A 19,056-nucleotide genomic window follows, 5' to 3' on the forward strand; every position below is an offset into this window, starting at 1 on the left:
CTAGTCGTACCTCGTTTTCTCTTGTTGCCTCACTACCGGTCCCCGCCCTCCAGCTGCGTGGGAAAGCCGCGCGTGAACCGCGGCCCCGCCCACCCGTGAGAACCTCGGGGGAAAGGAAGTGCGTGTTTGCCAGAGTTCCTGGTTCAGAGCGGGAGGCCGATGAAACCGTTGAACGGTTTTGTTCCCGACTGCTTTCCTTTTTCCCCCCGCACCCAGGTAGAGCATGGGCTCAGAAGGCAGGGATTCGCCTCGTCCTGAGCCTACAGCTGGGGCTGGCTGTCAACTTGGGCCGAGGCAGCCCGGGCTGGAGGGGGCTTCGCGGGGAAGCCGGCGCCTGATGTCTCAGGTACCTACGCTGGCCTCCTCCTCGGGGACCAGCGGAAACGTGGCCTCTTGTTTGCTTTCTTTATAGCTTCTTCCCTCCTCCTTCTCCCCGCTTGGCCTCTTAGGGTTTCCCCGGAGGCCACTTGTCTGTCGTCAGAAATTCATGGTTCCTCCTCCCGCCGGGTAACCCTTAGTAACCATTCTTTCTTCCAGTTCGCCATGCCCTCCACATCGGACGTGTTGAGTCAAGATGAACTGCGAAAAAAGCTATACCAGACGTTTAAGGATCGGGGTATACTGGACACGCTCAAGGTATCTGTTTTGGGCCTGTCACATAACTTTGACGAGTGTAATCTGTAACAGGTAGTCCCCATTTAAACCTATCCAGGTTTTGGGTTTTAAAAATAGGACATAGATTGTATCGGTGGGTTACCTTTGTACGTTCCTGCAAAACTCTTTGTTCTGGAACAGAAGTCTTGAAGATGGTGTAGAGTTTGAGCCGTCTTAAAAGGGCTTATTCAAATAATAGATTTACCGGACTGACCTTAAGGTAGTGGCAGGTAACTATAAAAGGAACACATTTTGGTAAAGTTGGACTTGGTTTATAAATCTAGCTTGCAAGTCCTGAATGACTAAGTGGTTTCGTAATAGTACTCCCTTTTGAACGAGGGATATTGGCATTCTACAGGAAACATTGAGTGTACTGCTTCCCATAGAATAATTTAGGGAATGAGAAATTTCTTCCCTTAAGGTGGATTGAAATGTATTAGTATTTGGGCGGCAAATATTAGTACACATTGTATGAACAGCAAGGAGTAGGATTAGCTCACGTGTTTTCGTTGTATACGTTTCAAAAGTATATTTTATATTCAAAAAGTCAAACTAGGGGAAAGTGAGCTTCTTAAAAAATCTTTCTCCCTCATTGTTTTGGTAACCTCAACCTTTAGATTCACCTGAGAGAGAGAAAACGTGGAGGAACGTCATCTGTAATACAACCACTAATTGTGGTTTTGTTTTTTAAAGATTTTATTTTTTTTTTATTTAAAAAAAAAATTTTTTTTTTCAACGTTTATTTATTTTTGGGACAGAGAGAGACAGAGTATGAACGGGGGAGGGTCAGAGAGAGAGGGAGACACAGAATCGGAAACAGGCTCCAGGCTCTGAGCCATCAGCCCAGAGCCTGATGCGGGGCTCGAACTCACGGACCGTGAGATCGTGACCTGGCTGAAGTCGGACGCTTGACCGACTGCGCCACCCAGGCGCCCCTAAAGATTTTATTTTTAAGTAACCTCTATACCCGATGCAGGGCTCGAACCCACAAACCAGAGACTCGGAGTCCCACGCTCTGACTGAGCCTGCCAGGCACCCCTCCTTTTTAATGTTAGGTGGTGAACATTTTCCTGTGTCCTCGAAAGTTCCCTTGAAATCCTCATTTTCAATGATAACAGGCCTGTCTGAATGTGTGGGTAATTTACGTAGCAGGCCCCTGTTGAAGATGTACCTTCTACCCAGGTGTACACATTCCTTCAATTGTCTTTTTTTGGTCTAGGATAGGTTAAGTGGCATTACTGACTCAAAAGGATGAGCAGTTTTAAGGCTCTTGGTAGGAGTCTTTTTCTAGAAAGGTAGTAATAGTATGTATTTCACCAGCAACTTGGTAAGGCTTATTTCTTGAATGCTACAATGACATTTTTTTTAAACATTGGAAAACCTTTATTTTAAAAAACTTCTTTAATGCTTATTTTTGAGCGGGTGAGGGGCAGACAGAGACAAAATCTAAAATCGGTTCCAGGCTCTGAGCCTTCAGCACAGAGCCTGACATGGGGCTCAAACCTGGGAATGGTGCAATCATGACTTGAATCAAAGTTGGATGCCCAACCACCGCAGCCACCCAGGTGCCCCAGAAAACCCTTATTTTAATATTCCTTTGATTATTGAGGTTGCACATATTTTCTGGATATTCATGTTTTTTTGTGGATTGGCAACTTCTGTTCCTTGCCCATCCCCCCTGAGGTGTTTTCTTTTAATAGAAACTTAACCTGTGTTCCAGTTTTGCAGCAGTACGTTATCTCGGTGTTCAATTTTAACTTGGTTCTAAAAATCCTGATGTTATATTTTTAATATGGCCAAATCTGTTATTTTTTTGGTGATTATTCTCAGTTCTTCTCCACTAAAATGGATATTCACCTCTTAAGTTTTTAAAGAGCCCCCTTTTTTTTTAACCGTTAAATCTTTAACCCACTTGGAATTGTCATATATGATGCATTAATACGCTTTCTAATGTGGCATGGTCCTTGGATTCCTGGCCAAGCCATATTTTCTCTTAACGCTACTTCTGGATTTGATTTGAGGGTGTTTTATTTCAGATCTAGAGTCACAACTGATACTAATCTGTCCTGAACCTTTTTAAGCTGTCCCGGTTTGGGTTTGGTATCAGGATTATGCTAGCCTTGCTCACTTTACAAATGGAGTGTATCTGCTGGAGACCTACTATTTGCTTTTTTGCAGCTGGCTGTCAGGTTCTATTATTCCAGCCTAACCAATGGCAAGACAGATTTTTACCTCCTAAGTCTAAGGTCATTTTTATTTTCTGCATTCAATGACTGTGGCCTGAGTGAGTTTTAATTCTTAAAACCCACTGAATTTTCTAGTGGCCTAATTCACATTCCCTTTGGGTATTTGAAAAGAATTTGTATTTGCGGTGAAGTACAAAGTTGGATCTCTTAAATGGGCTTTATCAACTCTTGTTCCTTACTTTGAGTCTACTGTTAACTTGTGAGGCAGATATACTGAGGATCCACAAGTCCCTACTCTTGCTCACCCACAATAATTGTACTTACTTCTGTTGTAGGAACATTAATTCTGAATGGATTTCCCTCTTCTCATTGGCTGCTGGAGAGCTCCCGGCCAGTTTTGTAATTCCTTCCAGCAAGGGCTGGTTGGCGTGCTTTTGTGTTTGTTGAGTTGGGGATTCATCTGTAATTCCCTCTTCTCCCCACCCCCCCCCCACCTTAGTTTTACTTTCTGCTTCTATCCCTCGTCTAAATTTTGTTCTATTTTAGTACTTGTGTGCAAGACCCCCTAAATCATTATATTAATGAAGCTGGGTCTAAATAGGTTACTCAGTATGTTATAAATCTCATTAAATCATCTCTAAATTTTACTGGTGGAGGATGCTATAATTTCTCGTTCTATTTCTGTTACTGAGCTACACTAGATGAAGCAGGGCATGTGTACTCTGAGTAAAAATGTCTTGTTTTACTGTGGGACTTGAGATGTGTACTAAGTCCTGTTCTGTGCTGGTAATGACCTAGCATTCTACCCTTGAGCTGAAGGATAAAAGAGGTACAAGAACTCAATTGGTTTCTTGGATTCTATTAATATGAATTGATAGGGAATATTTACTGCTGAATCCCACAAGTCTAGGTGGCATACTTTTTTTTTTATTATCTTTTTGTAATGTTTATTTCTGAGAGCCACAGAGCGCGAGTGGGGGAGAGGCAGAGAGAGAGGGAGACACAGAATCCGAAGCAGGCTTCAGGCTCTGAGCTGTCAGCACAGAGCCCAACACAGGGCTCGAACTCAGGAAGGGGCTCGAACTCAGGAACCGTGAGATCATGACCTGAGCTGAAGTCGGATGCTTAACCGATTGAGCTACCAGGCACCCCCCCAGGCAGCGTACTTTTTTTTTTGTAATTTTATTTTTTTAAATTTACACCCAAATTAGTTAGCATATAGTGCAACAATGATTATAGGAGTAGATTGCTTAGTGCCCCTTACCCATTTAGCCCATCCCCTGCCCCCCCTCCCCCCCCGCAGCATACTCTTAAGCTCAGTCCAATTGTAGGTTTCCAGATGATATGCAAAACAGGAGAACAAATACCAGTAGTCTGAGTAACTTAGGGAATTTTGTTAAAGCCCAAATGAATAACGTTAGTGTTAAAACCTTAAGAAACTGACCTACTTTTGAACCCTAATTTTCTCACTTACAAAGTGAGAATTCCTGTACTTGAGTGTCTTGAGATGTAAATAGTCGATGCGAAAGTACATCTTAGTAAGTTTTGGGGTTGACTCATTTCACTTGCATATGTGATTTCCCTTATGGGAACTCCACTTTATTTTAACTAACCAATATGCCCGATATTTTCGTACGTTCCAACAGTCCACAGAGGTGAGAAATAGGCAGAATTGTCTCCTCTACTTGATAGCCTGATATAAAAACTGCTGAGATGGGCTCCTGGGGAAGTGAAGTTAGAATCTGCCTGCGTTTGGCTGACCACCAGTTGAGCTCAGAAGCTGTGAAACAAGTTTCTTTTTCAGAACCCCGTGGGCTACTTGTATCACAGGGTAAGACCATGTACAGGGGGAGGCTCCTGACTTTGGGTCCTGGACCTAGAACCATACTGGAAATGAGGACTCTAATGCATGGGTCAATCCTGTATAACTCCAGTTGAGCGATTCTGCTCAAAACGTTTTCCCTCCTGTTTGGTTTTGGTTGTTTGAGCTAGACACAACTCCGGAAGCAGCTGATTCACGAATTGATGCACCCTGTCGTGAACGGAGAGGTGCAGCCCCAGTCCGTTCCAGTGGAAAGGAGTGCCCTCCTGATAGGCACCTCTAACTCTCTGGTGGCAGATCACTTGAAGAGATGTGGCTATGAGTATTCGCTTTCTGTTTTCTTTTCGGAAACTGGTGTGGCCAAAGAAAAGGTAAAGTGTTGAGTCTTCTGTTTTTGAATTTTCTGTTATAATAGCTTCTTTCTAGGTAATAGTAAGTGCTGCGTAATAGCCGAGTGTTCCTTGGCTAGCTACGTCCATTTCTCCCTCATCTTTGAGTTCCCGTCCTACATTCTGTAAAGGAACAAAGGAGTACTAAACTTGATGGTATATCGTTACCAATTCCATGGAAGCTCCGTTAGTCTTGGGTAAGATCATGATGTGCAGTCACTAAGTTTTGGAGCTAGAATTGGTCTCCCGATCTGTGTAGTCTAAGACACAGAGTTGCCATTTATGTTGACGGTTGGAAGCTTGTCACCGTCGTGGCGACACCACAGGTATACTCTGCATTGTGGAGGAGGAACCAGCCTCTGGAGAGGTGAAGTAGTTTGTTCAAGGTCATGTGATTTGTAGATAATGATGCTGGGCAGTAAATCTAGATCTCTAAAACATGCTCTTTTTACTAAGTCTCTTCAGATACTTAGATTCCTTGGGATTACACTAGAGAAGTGAAGGGTACAATCATTTATAAAAATCTGTGGCATGCTCAAATACTAAAACACCTGTTTTTACCACTTTCCTGATGACTTTTTGTTCAATGGGAATGGTAGAGAAATCTAGCCCTGCTTGATTTTTAAAGGTTGATACAGCAAACTGCCTATTTTTTTTAATAGACTTAATTTTTTTGGAGCAGTTGAGGTTCAGAGCAAAATTGAGCAGAAAGGAAGGTACCCCATGTGCTCCTTGCTCCCACTCGTGCACAGCCTCCCCTACTAGCAACATAATTAGATACATTTCCACCGTGGGACCTACATGGTCACATCTTCACTGAAGTCCATAGTTTAACGGTTGGTGTTGTCTCTGTGTTTTTACTCTTGATCTTGTCGATAATTGTCCAAAAGCTTCCTATTAAGAGGTTTTAACAAAATAACAGTGTTAGTATTTGAGAATCTTAATATGCTTTATTAACGACCAAATTTTAACATTAGGAGTTCTTTTTGGGTCCCTCAATCTTTAAGCTTTTTTGTTTTTTGTTACTTTTTAAAGTTTATATCTGAGAGAGCATGAGAGAGCGCGCGTGCACACAAGCTGGGGAGGGACAGAGGAAGATCGAGAATCCCTAGCACGCTCCGGGCTGTCAGAGCAAAGCCTGACACGGGGCTCGAACCCAGGCACTGTGACCTCATGACCTGAGCCGAAGTCAGATGCTTAACAGACCGAGCCACTCAGGAGCCCCTGTTGTTTGTTTAAAGGAAGCTCTGTGCCTAACGTGGGGCTTGAACTCAAGACCCCGAGAACAAGAGTCACGTGTTCTACCGACTGAGCCAGCCAGGTGCCCTGAAGTTTCTAATTACATGACCCAGTTGGGCATGTTGCACGAGTAATAGGCAGTTACATAGCCGTTCCGGCAATAGTTAACCTGCTCATATACTTAAAGGTGTTTACTATAAAAATGCTGTGCAGAATATTTTCCTGAAAGGAAAACCCTGTCAGTGTTCCGAGGGAAGTCCTAGTACATGATGCGTGTTGTAGTAGAAATACAGATTAAGAATAGCCACCCAAAATGTTTAAAACTATTTTAGATAGGCTTTTGTCAGTCATGGTTGTAAAGACGGTAAAACTTGGTATTTTGAACCAGTAGTATTTGAAAAACTTGATTACCATTGAAAGACCCTGGGATTCACACATGTATTCGTTGGTTCATCAGATATTTGAGTGTAATCTGTAAGGCATTAACCATTTGTTAGACCCATTATCTTTGTGAAGTATTTGGAGGTTAATTCTGTGATGGGGAAAAATATTTTATCCTCGTGACTTGAACATGTTATCAATAGTATAAGAAAGCGCTTCAGTTTTACATTGTTAGTGTGATTCTTAAACTTTAGGAACATCCTAATTTATCGCTTAAACATCAGTGTAAAATGTCTACTCAATTTTTTTTTCCTTAAGGTATTTACGATGCAAGATCTATTAGAACTCCTCAAAATCAACCCTGAATCCGGTCTCTACAAATCACTGGTAGGATTGTTTAGTTGTTATAATCTGCCTTGGTCTGTTAATTGTAACTGAACAGTTGAATAAAGGTAAAATATTTTCTTTTAACAGATGTCAGGATTTGATAACAAAAACAAAAAAGGTAGGAGCCTTCATATATGTAGAAAATAGCAACATTTTTGTCATGTACTTTATCCTGTAAAACTCTGAAAGTAATCTTGAGGGGTAAGAGTAGGGAATTGAATTGGAATTTGATTTTCCATGCTGTGACAATACGTTATTTGTTTTTTTTTTTTTTTTTAACAGATTTTATTTTTAAGTAATCTCTTCCCCTAACATGGGGCTCGAACTTAAAACCCTGACAGTGGGAGTGGCACGCTCCCACCGTCTAAGCCAGCCAGGTGCTCCAATACCCTAGCTTTAAAAAAAAAAAAAATAAGGGGCGCCTGGGTGGCGCAGTCGGTTAGGCGTCCGACTTCAGCCAGGTCACGATCTCGCGGTCCGTGAGTTCGAGCCCCGCGTCGGGCTCTGGGCTGACGGCTCAGAGCCTGGAGCCTGTTTCGGATTCTGTGTCTCCCTCTCTCTCTGCCCCTCCCCTGTTCATGCTCTGTCTCTCTCTCTCCCAAAAATAAATAAAACGTTGAAAAAAAAATTAAAAAAAAAAATAAATAAATAAATAAATAAAATAAAATGATTGATCTAATTTGACCAATGTACATCACTTCTCCAAATTTCAGTCCTCTTAATTGCTCTTAGATACTCGCACACAAAAAACCCACTGTAGACAGTAGTTGATACAGCCCCACAAATGATCTGAAAGGTACTTTTTGTAAACATACCCACTGTTGGGAACATTGCCCCACACCCAGACAGTGTTAAGGCTCTAGGTATCTTTGTATCCTAGATCTCCTCCTCGATAAAGTACATGTCTATAAAGTACAAGTTAAAAATTATTAATTGCTTAAAGAATGAAATAACTGGTTAGTAGTAAGTGTTACATAAATATTTCTTATTAAGTGTTGATATGGGCCTGGTAAACTGCTTTAATTTTGGCCTTGATAAGAACCATCCTAGAGGCCATTCTATAACTGCCACGGGTACAGACTGTGGGCTGGACTTGCCTATGGACTTCGTAGCATGAACTTCAGCTGGTAACTTGCCTGTAATACATATTCTTTAGGTCTTTTGAATAACCCGTAACGTTATGTAACGGCCCTTTCGTGTTGGTGTGCCCCTGGGTTTTGTCTGTTGCCGGCATTGCTATCATCCCCAGTCGGGTGTTCTTTTCAAACTTCGCATTCGGCAAACATTTGAGTATTTACCTTCTGCCAGCTATTAGTCTGTGACTGAATTGCCTAGTCTCTTGGGAGTGATGTCAGCAGAGGATGAGTGAATCAGATCACAAGACCTCCTAGAGTGCCTGCGAAGTAGGGCATCCATACTGAAGTTGAGTATGGTAAGTGATCCTGTCCGAGGCAGTACTGTTCCATGTAAATTTTCTGTAGTCATGGGAATGGCTATCCCTGTGCCACCTGATAGGTAGCGCGTGGCTATCCCTGTGCATCTGATAGAGCTAGCCACGTGTGGCTGTTGAAGGGTTGAAATGTGGCTAGCGTGGCTAACGAACTGACTGTTAAATTGCAGTAGCCACACGTGAATAGTGGTCATACTGGATAGCACGGGCCTCAGGTATATAGTGGGTATCTGTAGCTTAACTCTGTGGGAAGGAAACTTGGGGCCTGAAGGGATCTTAAGAAATGGTATAACCACTCTGACAGATGGGTGTTTTCTCACAAAGCTAAGCATACTCTTCCCATCCAACAGTGATGCTCCTAGGTATTTACCCAGCTGACTTGAAAACTTAGGTCCACGTAGATCCCCGAATAGGAATGTTTGTGGTACTTGATAGTGATGCCCAGAAATGGGGAGCAGTCAAAATGTCACTAAGAGGGGTGGATAAAGAAACTGAGGTGCATCCAGACAAGGGAATACTAATGAGTATTTTGATGACGGTATTTTGCCCTGTTAATCCATGCAAAAACAAACTACCTTTAAATGCATTTTGTTAGGGAAAGGGGCCGGTCCATAAAGGGTACATCTTGTGTGATTTCATATATGATTTTCTGAAAAAGGCAAAAGTGTAGAGCTGCTGAGTGGATCGGTGGTTGCCAGGGATTTGGCGGAATGGGGGTGTGGAAGGTCGAATAGGTGAAGCACAGGGAATTTCTTAAGTGAGTGTGTTTCCTATGACCGTGGTAGGATCTATATAGCACTATAGTGGTCAGAGCCTGTAGAACCTCCTAGCACAAAGGGTGAAGCTTAATGTATGCAATTTTAGGAGGTCAGGTGCCCCAGGATGGATTGCAGACAGTGACAAAATGGTCTGTCCTAACCCCCGTCCCCCCCCCCCCCCCCCCGGAGAAGAAACGATGCTGAGCTCATCAACATTGGAAATGAAGATTTTATGACTAAAGGCAAATGAAACTGTATATAGGCCCTGGATGTGGAGTGATAGCTGGCTCATGGGGGTACTGGTTAACTGCTCTGAAACCATTGTACGTGGATGCTGGATTTGGGCAACTAACGCAATGGATAGTAGAGGGCGAGAGCCAAGTTTCTCCCTGTTAGAGTGTGATTTTACATTTGGGTAAGGGGAGGAGTCTAGAATGATGTGTGTGATAGTGGATTTGTTAGAACCCTCACTGTGAGCTCAGGTTTAGCTTCATACATATGCAGAGGATCTCTATAGATCAATGTATCTGCACGGGTTCGTAGAACACTCAACTTGTGCAGGCTGAGAGGGCCTAGAAGCAAGGACACCCTAGTAACTGTGTGCACACTTAGTGCCCGGTTTGGATCACTAAGATTGGGTTTCGAAGACCATTCCGTAATAGGAACCAGGGCTCCCCGGAGCGATGACTGATTCTAGGACTGGGGCAGAGAAGGCACAAGAGGAGCCCGGAGTGTTGCCTAATGCTAGACATAGGGAAATGCTTAATAAGGGGGGGAAAAAGCACTGTGAAGGAGCTCCTAAGGGCCAAAGCTAGAACAGTTGAATAAATGGGGAGATCAGAGCAATCCTTCTCAGAGGGGTATGCATACAGGGAGGGGGGAGAGGGGAAGTGGAACCAGTTAGGACCCATGAGAAGCCCTGCAGACCTGGGAAACGGTGATGACCGTTACGGTGAGCGAGGGGGAGGAGCACCTCTGGAAAGATGACCCTACTGCAGCATCTCCGAGAAAGTTCCTGCGGCATGTCTACCGTGTCTCCAGAGGCAGAGCAGGCATGCCTGAGCATAAGAGTAGCAGGAAGGTGTGCGGAGACAACGGGCTGACTGGGGGGGAAAAGAAACGGGCAAGAGAGGATGAGCGGATGAGCCAGAGACGAATTGCAAGTGTATGTCTAATGAGAGGAAGTGAAAACCAGACTTGGAAATCTTGGAAAAGGGAGGTGGGAGGCCTTTACCTTTGTTCATGCAGAAGCTGAGTCCTTTCGACTGTTGGAAGATCCTAAAGCTCCTAATGTATTTATTTTCGAGAGCGACAGACACACTGAGCATGAGCGGGGGAGGGGCAGAGAGAGAGGGACACACGGAATCTGAAGCAGCAGGCTCCAGGCTCCGAGCTGTCAGCACAAAGCCTGACGTGAGGCTTCAACCCCCACAGACCCATCATTACCTAAGCCAAAGTTGGACGCTTAACCGACGGAGCCACCCAGGCACCCCGATTTTGTTCTTATGGCTGAGTGATAATTCCACTGTGTGTGTGTGTGTGTGTGTGTCCCCCCGTCTGTGCGTGTGTGCACACACACTTACATACCACATCTATCCATTGTAAACAATGCTGCTGTAAACCTAGGGATGCATATGTCATTTCAAGTTAGTGTTCGTTTTCTTTGCACAAATACCCAGTAGTGGAATTACTGGAACATATGGTAATTCTATTTTTAACTTTTTTTTTTCCTTTGGGTAGAGCACATGCATGTGAGTAGGGGAGGAACAGGGGGAGAGAGAATCCCAAGTAGGCTCCACACCCAGTGTGGAGCCCAACAGGAGGCTCGATCTCACAACTGTGAGATCATGACCTGAGCTGAGATGGAGTCAGACGTTCTTTAACTGAGCCACCCAGGCACTCCTATTTTTAACTTTTCGAGGAACCTCCATACTGTTTTCCACAGTGGCTGCACCAGTTTGCATTCCCACCAGCAGTGCAAGAGGACTCCTTTTTCTCCACATCCTCACCAGCATTAGTTTCTTGTGTTTTTTGGTTTTAGCTGTTCTGATAGGTGTGAGGTGATTGATCTCTCACTGTGGTTTTGATTTGCATTTCCCTAATGGTGAGTGATGTTGAGCCTTTTTTTCGTGAGTCTGTTGGCCATCTGAATATCTTTGGAAAAGTGTGTATTCAGGTCCTTGACTCGTTTGTCGATTGGTTTTTGTGTTGGATTGTAGAAGTCCTTTATATATCTTGGATATTAACTCCTTACTTGATAGATCATTTACAAGTATCTTCTGCCATTCAGTAGGTTGCTTTTTGTTCTGTTGATGGTTTTCTTTGCTGTGCCAAAGCTCGCTATTTTGTAGTCCCGATAGGTCTCTTCAGGCGAAGGAAGCAAGAACTATCTAGAAAAACACATATCTACAGTTGATGTCAAAGATATTACTGCCTATGTTTTCTAGGAATTTTGTGATTTCAGCTCTCACATTTAGGACTTTAATTCATTTTGAGCTTATTTTTATGTGTGGTGTAAGAAAAGTGGTCCACTTTTATTGTTTTGCATGTAGCCATCCAGTTTCCCCAACACCATTTGCTGAAGAGACTGCTTTATCCCCCTGGTGTATACTCTTGACTCCTTTGTTGTAGATTAATTGACCATACATGCGTGGGTTTGTTTCTGGGCTCTCTGTTCATCTATGTGCCTGTTGTGCCACTGCGTTACTGTTTTGATTACGACAGCTTTGGGGTACATCTTGCAATCAGGAATTGTGATATCTCCAGCTTTGTTCTTTTACCTCAAGGTTGTTTTGGCTCTGCAGGAGTCTTTCGTGGTTCCATACAAATTTTAGTGGTAGTCTAGTTCTGTGAAAAATGCTGTTGGTATTTTGACCGAGATTGCATGGCGTCTGTAAATTGCTTTGGGTAACATTGACATGTTAACAATACTGGTTCTCTGAGTCCCTGAGCACAGAATATTTTCTGTTGGTGTCATCTTTGATTCTTTCATCCGTGTTTTAGGGTTTTCGTAGTGTAGGTCTTTCAGCTCCTTGGTTAGGTTTACTTACAGGTTGTGTGTGTGTGTGTGTGTGTGTGTGTGTATACTTTTTTTTTTTTTTTTGGTGCAATGGTAAATGGCATTTTTTTTGCCACTTGATTATTACTGTATAGAGGTGCAACAGATTTCTGTATATTAACTTTGTATCCTGTGACATCACTGAATTCATTTATCGGTGCTAGTGTCTTTTTTGGTGGAGTCTTTGAAGTTTTCTGTGTATACTATCATGACATCTGCAAATAGTGACAGTTTTACTTCTTAACAATTTGGATGTTTTTTTGTCCAATGGCTGTGGCAAGGACTTTGAGTACTATGTTGAATCAAAGTGGTGAGAGAGGACATCCTTGTTTTTCCTAATCTTAGAAGCACTCAGTTGTTTACATACATTATGAGGTTAGCTGTTTTTTTATCTATAGCCTTTATTATTATTTTTTTTAACTTTATTTGAATTGAAGTTCGTTAACCAAGAATGTAATACTGATTTCAGGAGTAGAACCCAGTGATGCATCACTTACATACAACACCTAGTGCTCATCCCAACAAGCGTCCTCCTTCATGCCCGTCGCTCATTTAGCCCGTCTCCCCACCCATCTCCCCTCCAGCCACCCTCCGTTCTCTGTCTTAAAGAATCTCTTATGGTGGGGTGCTTGGGTGGCTCATTCGGTTAAGTGTCCAACTGTGGGTTTTAGCTAAGGTCAGGATCTCCCTGTCCTGAGATCAAGCCCCGCGTTGGGCTCTGTGCTGATGGCGCAGAACCTGTTTGGGATTCTGACTTCCTCTCTGTGCCCCTCACCTCACTTGTGCCATGTTTCTCTTTCTCAAAAATAGACATTAAAAAAAAACCTTGGGGCACCTGGGTGGCTCTGTCAGTTGGTTAAGCATCTGACTCTTAGTTTTAGCTCCAGTCATAATCTTAGGTTTGTGAGTTCGAGCCCCGCATCTGGGTCTGCACTGACATTGTGGGGCCTGCTGGAAGTTCTCTCTCACTGTCTCTGTGCCACCACTTGCACTTTGTCTCTCCAAAGAAACTTAAAAAAAAACAAAACAAAAAACCAACACTCTGATGGCTTGCCTCCTTGTGTTTTTCTTTCTCCTTCCCTTCCCCTTTGTTCATGTGTTGTTTCTTAAATTCCATGTGTGTGAGATAATGTATTGGTCTTTCTCTGACTGATTATTTCGCTTAGCATAATACACTCTAGTTTTTTTATTTTTTTGATATGAAATTTGTCAAATTGGTTTCCATACAACACCCAGTGCTCATCCCAACAGGTGCCCTCCTCAATGCCCATCACCCACTTTCCCACCCCTCACTTTATTCTCAGTTTTTCAGTCTCTTATGATTTGGCTCCCTCCCTAACTTTTTTTTTTTTTCCTTCCCCTCCCCCATGGTCTTCTGTCAAGTTTCTCAGGATCCACCTGAGAGTGAAAACATACGGTCTCTTTCTCTGTATGACTTATTTCACTTAGCATAACACTCCAGTTCCATCCACGTTGCTACAAAAGGCCAGATTTCATTCTTTGTCATTTCCAAGTAGTATTCTATTGTACATACAAACCACAACCTCTTCATCCATTCATCAGTTGATGGACATTTAGGCTCTTTCCATAATACACTCTAGTTTCATTCACGTTGTTGGAAACGGAAAGATTTGATTCTTGTTTGATCACCAAGTAATATTCCATTGTGTGTAATATTACACACACACACACACACACACACACACACCCCACCTTCTTTGTCAGTTGATGGACCTTTGGGCTCTTTACATAATTGGGCTGTTGGTGATAGCGCTGCTATAAACATCGGGGTGCGTGTGCCCCTATGAATCAGCATTTTTGTGTCCTTTGGATAAATACCTAGTATTGGAATTGCTGGGTCATGGGGTAGTTTAATTTTTAGTTTTTTGAGGAACCTCCACACTGTCCTCCAGAGCAGCTGCACCAGTGTGCATTCCCACCAGCAGTGCAATGTTTGTTGGTTTATATCCTGTTTATCTGACTTTTTTTTGTATAAACTTGGTCCATGTCTTGTCTAATTTCTACATTGTTTTGACTTGTAACAGCTCTTTGATATTATGAAAATTACTCCTGTCTCCACATCCTCGCGAGTACTTTGTTGCAGTGTATCACTTGTCTTTTGACTTGATTTCGTGCCATCTAGGTTTCTAATTCTTATGTTGTGAGATTGATACTGCTCGTTATTGCTTCTAGGTTGTGTGTCATGTTTGCAAAGGCCTTTCCTTAGAAATTATTCTTAGAAGATCTAGAATGTAAGAAAGGATAATGTTTAAAAGCCAAGATCTTAGAAACAGGGTTGATGCAATGGTTGAATGGAAAAAAGTTACACACCGAAACTCTATTATGCACTTTGTGTCTTGTAGGTTTTCTCGTGGAGTTTTTAAAAGAAGTGGCAGAGTATCATCAGTCCAGAGCGAGCTGTGATGTGGGAACTCAGACAAGTTCCACATTGCCTGGCCAAGACTCACTTGGTAACTGGCTCTCCTTCAGAATTTTAATGTTTGTTTTCTCCTCAAGTGAAGGAAAGGACCTGATGTGCTGTACTATGGGTCTGTTCCTTGACTGGGAGGGGTGCAAGCCGCAGGGGGCACAGGTGCCTGCTTCCTCTGGAAGCCTCGCGGGAGGCGGCCAGGACTGCTCGCCCGCGCCACCCTCCCCTCTCTGAAGGCCCACGTGCTTCTCTGTGTGTTGGGTTCAACCTCTCATAACTGGGAGGTTCTTCTCTAGGTTTCCTCTAACTTGAATTTATGGCCACTAAGGAAATCCTTGACTACGTACGTGCCTTGTGGAGAAAACTAGAGAAGTCAGTGGCATATCACTTTGGTTTAGAGCTGAGGAAATAGGGGTCCCCAGAGGAAGCACAACTCGGAAACGTTCCTTGGGTCAGAACGGATAGTAGAATCCAAATTTTTTTTTCTTTTTTTAATTTTTAAAAACTTATTTTTGAGAGAGAGGGGGAGGGAGGGGGAAGGGAGCATGAGCAGGAAATAGGCAGAGGAAGGGAGACACAGAATCTGAAGCAGGCCCCAGGCTTGGAGCTATCTGCACAGAGCATGACGATGCGGGGATCAGACTCCTAAACCGGGAGATCATGACCTGAGCCGAAGTTGGATGCTTAACCAACTGAGCCACCCAGGCACCCCTAGAGTCCAAATTTTTCTAAAATTACATGATTAATCGATTTCTTGGCACCTCCTGAGTCTTAAGGAGAATAATACTTCTAACCAGTAAAAAGAGAAGTCTGTTACTAGTAAAACATAAGCTATATGATGAGGCCTTCATTTTGGCCTAGGTTTTATTCCATTGGGAGCATGGTACATGCTTATTCTAGAGAAGTACTGTCCAATAATAGCCACATGTGTAGCTGTTAATTTTCTAGTAGCCATGGGGGGGGAACAGGTGAATTTATTTTAATATAATTTATTTAACCCGGTATGTCTAAAAGATTCCAACATGTAATTGATCCAGAAAACGTTAATGAGATTATTCTATATAAAATTTCCATACTCCGTCCTTGAAACCTGGTGTGTCCTTTACACTTAAAGCACCTCTCAATTTGAACTGGTCCCACTTCATGTACTCCGTGGCCACGTGTGGCTAGAGAGTCCTGTATTGGACGACACAATTGTAAAGCATTTGGAAAACCCAGAAAAGTAAATGGAAAACCTGTTGAAAGTTCTCTAAAAAGACGGACGCTGCCAATCTCTTCAAACTACTTGTGTCAGCCGCCTTGTCCAGTGCATCCTTTTTGGCGGGTGGTGTTCTCCACGATCGAGCTCCTCCTGCAAGTCTGGGTTTGCGGTTGGTTGACACTGGCCCGCAGCTTTTGTGGGGGCTGTGGGTCTACTGGAGAGAGCGCTAGAACGACAGCCCAGCAACAGACGAGCTTGCAGCCCCAGTGCTGCCCTTACGCAGTTGCTTAGCCCTATGGGACTCACTTAAACTGCACGGGCATCTGCTTCCTTCTCTGCAAAGCAGAGGAGTCAAAATACGTGATCTTTGATTTATTTTAAGGTCCGTGTTTTGAACGTGTCAGTCGACTTTAACCACAGTCCAATAAAAGCACTCTCTGCCTTGGCACTTAGGGTCTGGGAAGAGATGCCAGTGTTTTCTGACTTAAGTTGCACTCTTGGCTTTCTTTCCCCCTGACATTGGATGGTGAGAATTTCCGATGTAAGGAATGGTGGAAACGGTTGTACAGTGAACACTTGTATACCTAGACTTACCCGGTAAATTTGTATCCTCCTTGCCTGATCGCTTATCCGACCCATCCATTAATCCATCTTAATTTTGTGGGGTTTCAAAGTAAATTGCAGGCATCCTTCCCGTTGCCCCTAAGTATACTCTGTGCTTTTGAACAGAGCTCCAGCCTCTTGATCAACTGACGGCAGTTCCCTATGCTAATTTCCTATGTTGTTGTTTTAACAGTGGAGAAGCTTCAGCTTATTGATGATCAGTTTGCAGGTGCTTACCTTCAGCGTCCAAAGTTAGAATCCTTAGAAGTAAAGTTAAATGAATATAAAAGAGAAATCGAACAGCAGCTTCGGGCAGAAATGTGTCAAAAGGTGAGCTGTATCTTGTTGCTGTGCTTGTCTTGAATGTCTTTAAAAAAAAAAAAAAAAAAAAAGAGGTTAAGAGCAAATGTAAGCAGGGGAGGGGCTGAGAGAAGATGAGAGAGAATCCTTAGCAGGCTCCACGCTGTCAGCATAGAACCTGACTCAGGGCTCGAGCTCAAGAACCATGAGATCATGAACTGAGCCGAAATCAAGAAGTCAGACGTGTCACCAACTGAGCCACCCAGGTGTCCTGTGATGTCTTCATCTTGGGTATGGGGGGGAAAAATAGAGAATTCTTATTAACAAATGTGATACACTGTTACGCATGATTTTTCTTTCCAACTGATGTCATTTCTTATGCCTTTTGAGTGACTCCTACATGTATAATGAACGAGATGAAAGTAAAAATGAGTTAAACTAAGTATATTAGAGCATTAGTGTTAAACCTAATCCTGAAGAGAAGTTATTTTCTTTTTTTTTTTTTCAACGTTTATTTTATTTTTGGGACAGAGAGAGACAGAGCATGAACGGGGGAGGGGCAGAGAGAGAGGGAGACACAGAATCGGAAACAGGCTCCAGGCTCTGAGCCATCAGCCCAGAGCCCGACGCGGGGCTCGAACTCACGGGCCGCGAGATCGTGACCTGGCTGAAGTCGGACGCTTAACCGACTGCGCCACCCAGGCGCCCCGAGAAGTTATTTTCTTAGTATAGTTTTGGTATTTACAATAATTGGTGATCGATTGGCAGTTAAAGTATTTTAAAGATACTGAAGTAGCAAAAGTTAAGATGGAAGAGAAAAGAAAGTCTGAGAGGGAATTGGCTGAGTTCCGGAACGAATTGGAGAGAGCTTGTCGAGCAAAATCTGACGCCCTTATTTCTCGGGAGAAGTTGGCTTTTGAGAGAATTCAGAAGCACCAAGAGGTAAGATTTTACAATTCTTTGCCAGGTGTCTATTTCCTGTGGCTGTTTGTAGATGGGCTTCAGGCCCTAGAGTGGGTTGTGACAGTTGGTTAGCCAAGATCAAGCCCTACAGGTGTATGAGGGATGGAGGTCAAGAGCACAAGTGGTAGGACTGGCCTTGAAAAGGTTATGGAGACTTCCTCCCCCGAGAGCGCTGGGAGGAAGGGACTGCGGGTGCTAGCTTCCATGTTGGGAGCAGGCAAAACTCCCCGCTGAATACGCTCCCTCCTCTCGGGCAGATGGGAGGGTCGGGGGGCAGCCTCAAGGAGAGCATCGGTGTGGAATGGCTTCGTGGGGGTGGGGGCCGAACAGCCCTCCGAAGCAGGCCGGTCTGGCCGTGACACGGGCATCCCGCAGCCCAAGTGGATCGAACCAGGTACTTGTAGGCAGTTGGTGTGGTACAGTCAGGTTAGCGAGGGCAGGAAGATCGAGGCGCTTGGGCAGTGGACCTGACGGAGCTGAGTTTACTTGGCTTGAGAAGGGCAGCCTCTTGAGGACATTGGGGTTCGGTGGGGTGGTGAAAGGGGCCGGAGGGGATGGTGGGCGGCTACTACCCCAGGGGGGTTGGGTGGGGAGACAGGGCTGTGTGGTGTTCTCGGAGGCATCCAGGACAAGATGTCGGGACACTGATGGATGGAAGAGTAAGCGTGGGCCCAGAGGACAGGGCTGCGGGTTGATATGTCGCGTGAAGACTAGAAACAAAATGCAGTAAGCTGCCCTTGGGTCACAGGGGTTGAGGGTCCCTGGAATTGCGGAGTCTAGGATTGTGGAAGGTGGCCATTCGATTTCTCCCGGAAAGTGACTAGACAGGAAGTGGAAAGGGCGAGGAGTGGCAGGAGGGATGGGGTCCACTCTTTGAGGAAAAACTGGTTCCTTTCCCAAGGGGCTGTCTTAGACAAGCCTGGATTCGGGACACTGTTTGCTGTGTCCAGCCAGAACCGCTGCTATGTGGAGACCTCGAAAGTTGGAGGGCTCCCTCCCAGCGCCCACCCTTGATTACAACTGCTCAGAAAGACTCAGTCATGTCCTATGATTGCGTGTACCGTTTCTGGTGATGGGGCTCTTAGAAAAAATCAGTGTTGGAGCCACTGTCTTTGAGACGATTGGATGTTTACGTTAACAACTGCATCCTCAAGACGGGTGACTGACGAGTTCAGATCAGTTACCAGACCAGAATATTCACTGAGTTCGCTGATTCCCTTAAGGCTCTGGACAA

The 19,056-nt window shown here is 44.1% G+C and overlaps 1 protein-coding gene across 5 annotated transcripts in view; it reads left to right on the forward strand.

Moving 5' to 3' along the window:
* Nucleotides 1-9: 9 nt before the first annotated feature.
* OFD1 (OFD1 centriole and centriolar satellite protein) overlaps nucleotides 10-19,056 on the forward strand; it is a 42,638-nt gene continuing 23,591 nt past the window's right edge. Inside the window, exons 1-8 of one of the 5 annotated variants that reach the window (XM_045472259.1) lie at nucleotides 10-346; nucleotides 538-636; nucleotides 4,833-5,033; nucleotides 6,990-7,058; nucleotides 7,146-7,176; nucleotides 14,688-14,795; nucleotides 16,753-16,889; nucleotides 17,628-17,801. In XM_045472259.1, coding sequence (XP_045328215.1) covers nucleotides 224-346; nucleotides 538-636; nucleotides 4,833-5,033; nucleotides 6,990-7,058; nucleotides 7,146-7,176; nucleotides 14,688-14,795; nucleotides 16,753-16,889; nucleotides 17,628-17,801 — 942 coding nt within the window. In that variant the 5' untranslated portion in view covers nucleotides 10-223. The remainder of the gene's footprint in view (nucleotides 347-537; nucleotides 637-4,832; nucleotides 5,034-6,989; nucleotides 7,059-7,145; nucleotides 7,177-14,687; nucleotides 14,796-16,752; nucleotides 16,890-17,627; nucleotides 17,802-19,056) is intronic. The other 4 variants (XM_045472255.1, XM_045472256.1, XM_045472257.1 and 1 more) reach the window with 4 other exon arrangements.

The sequence above is a fragment of the Leopardus geoffroyi genome, chromosome X (genome assembly GCF_018350155.1).
Source record: "Leopardus geoffroyi isolate Oge1 chromosome X, O.geoffroyi_Oge1_pat1.0, whole genome shotgun sequence".
Lineage (NCBI taxonomy): Eukaryota > Metazoa > Chordata > Mammalia > Carnivora > Felidae > Leopardus > Leopardus geoffroyi.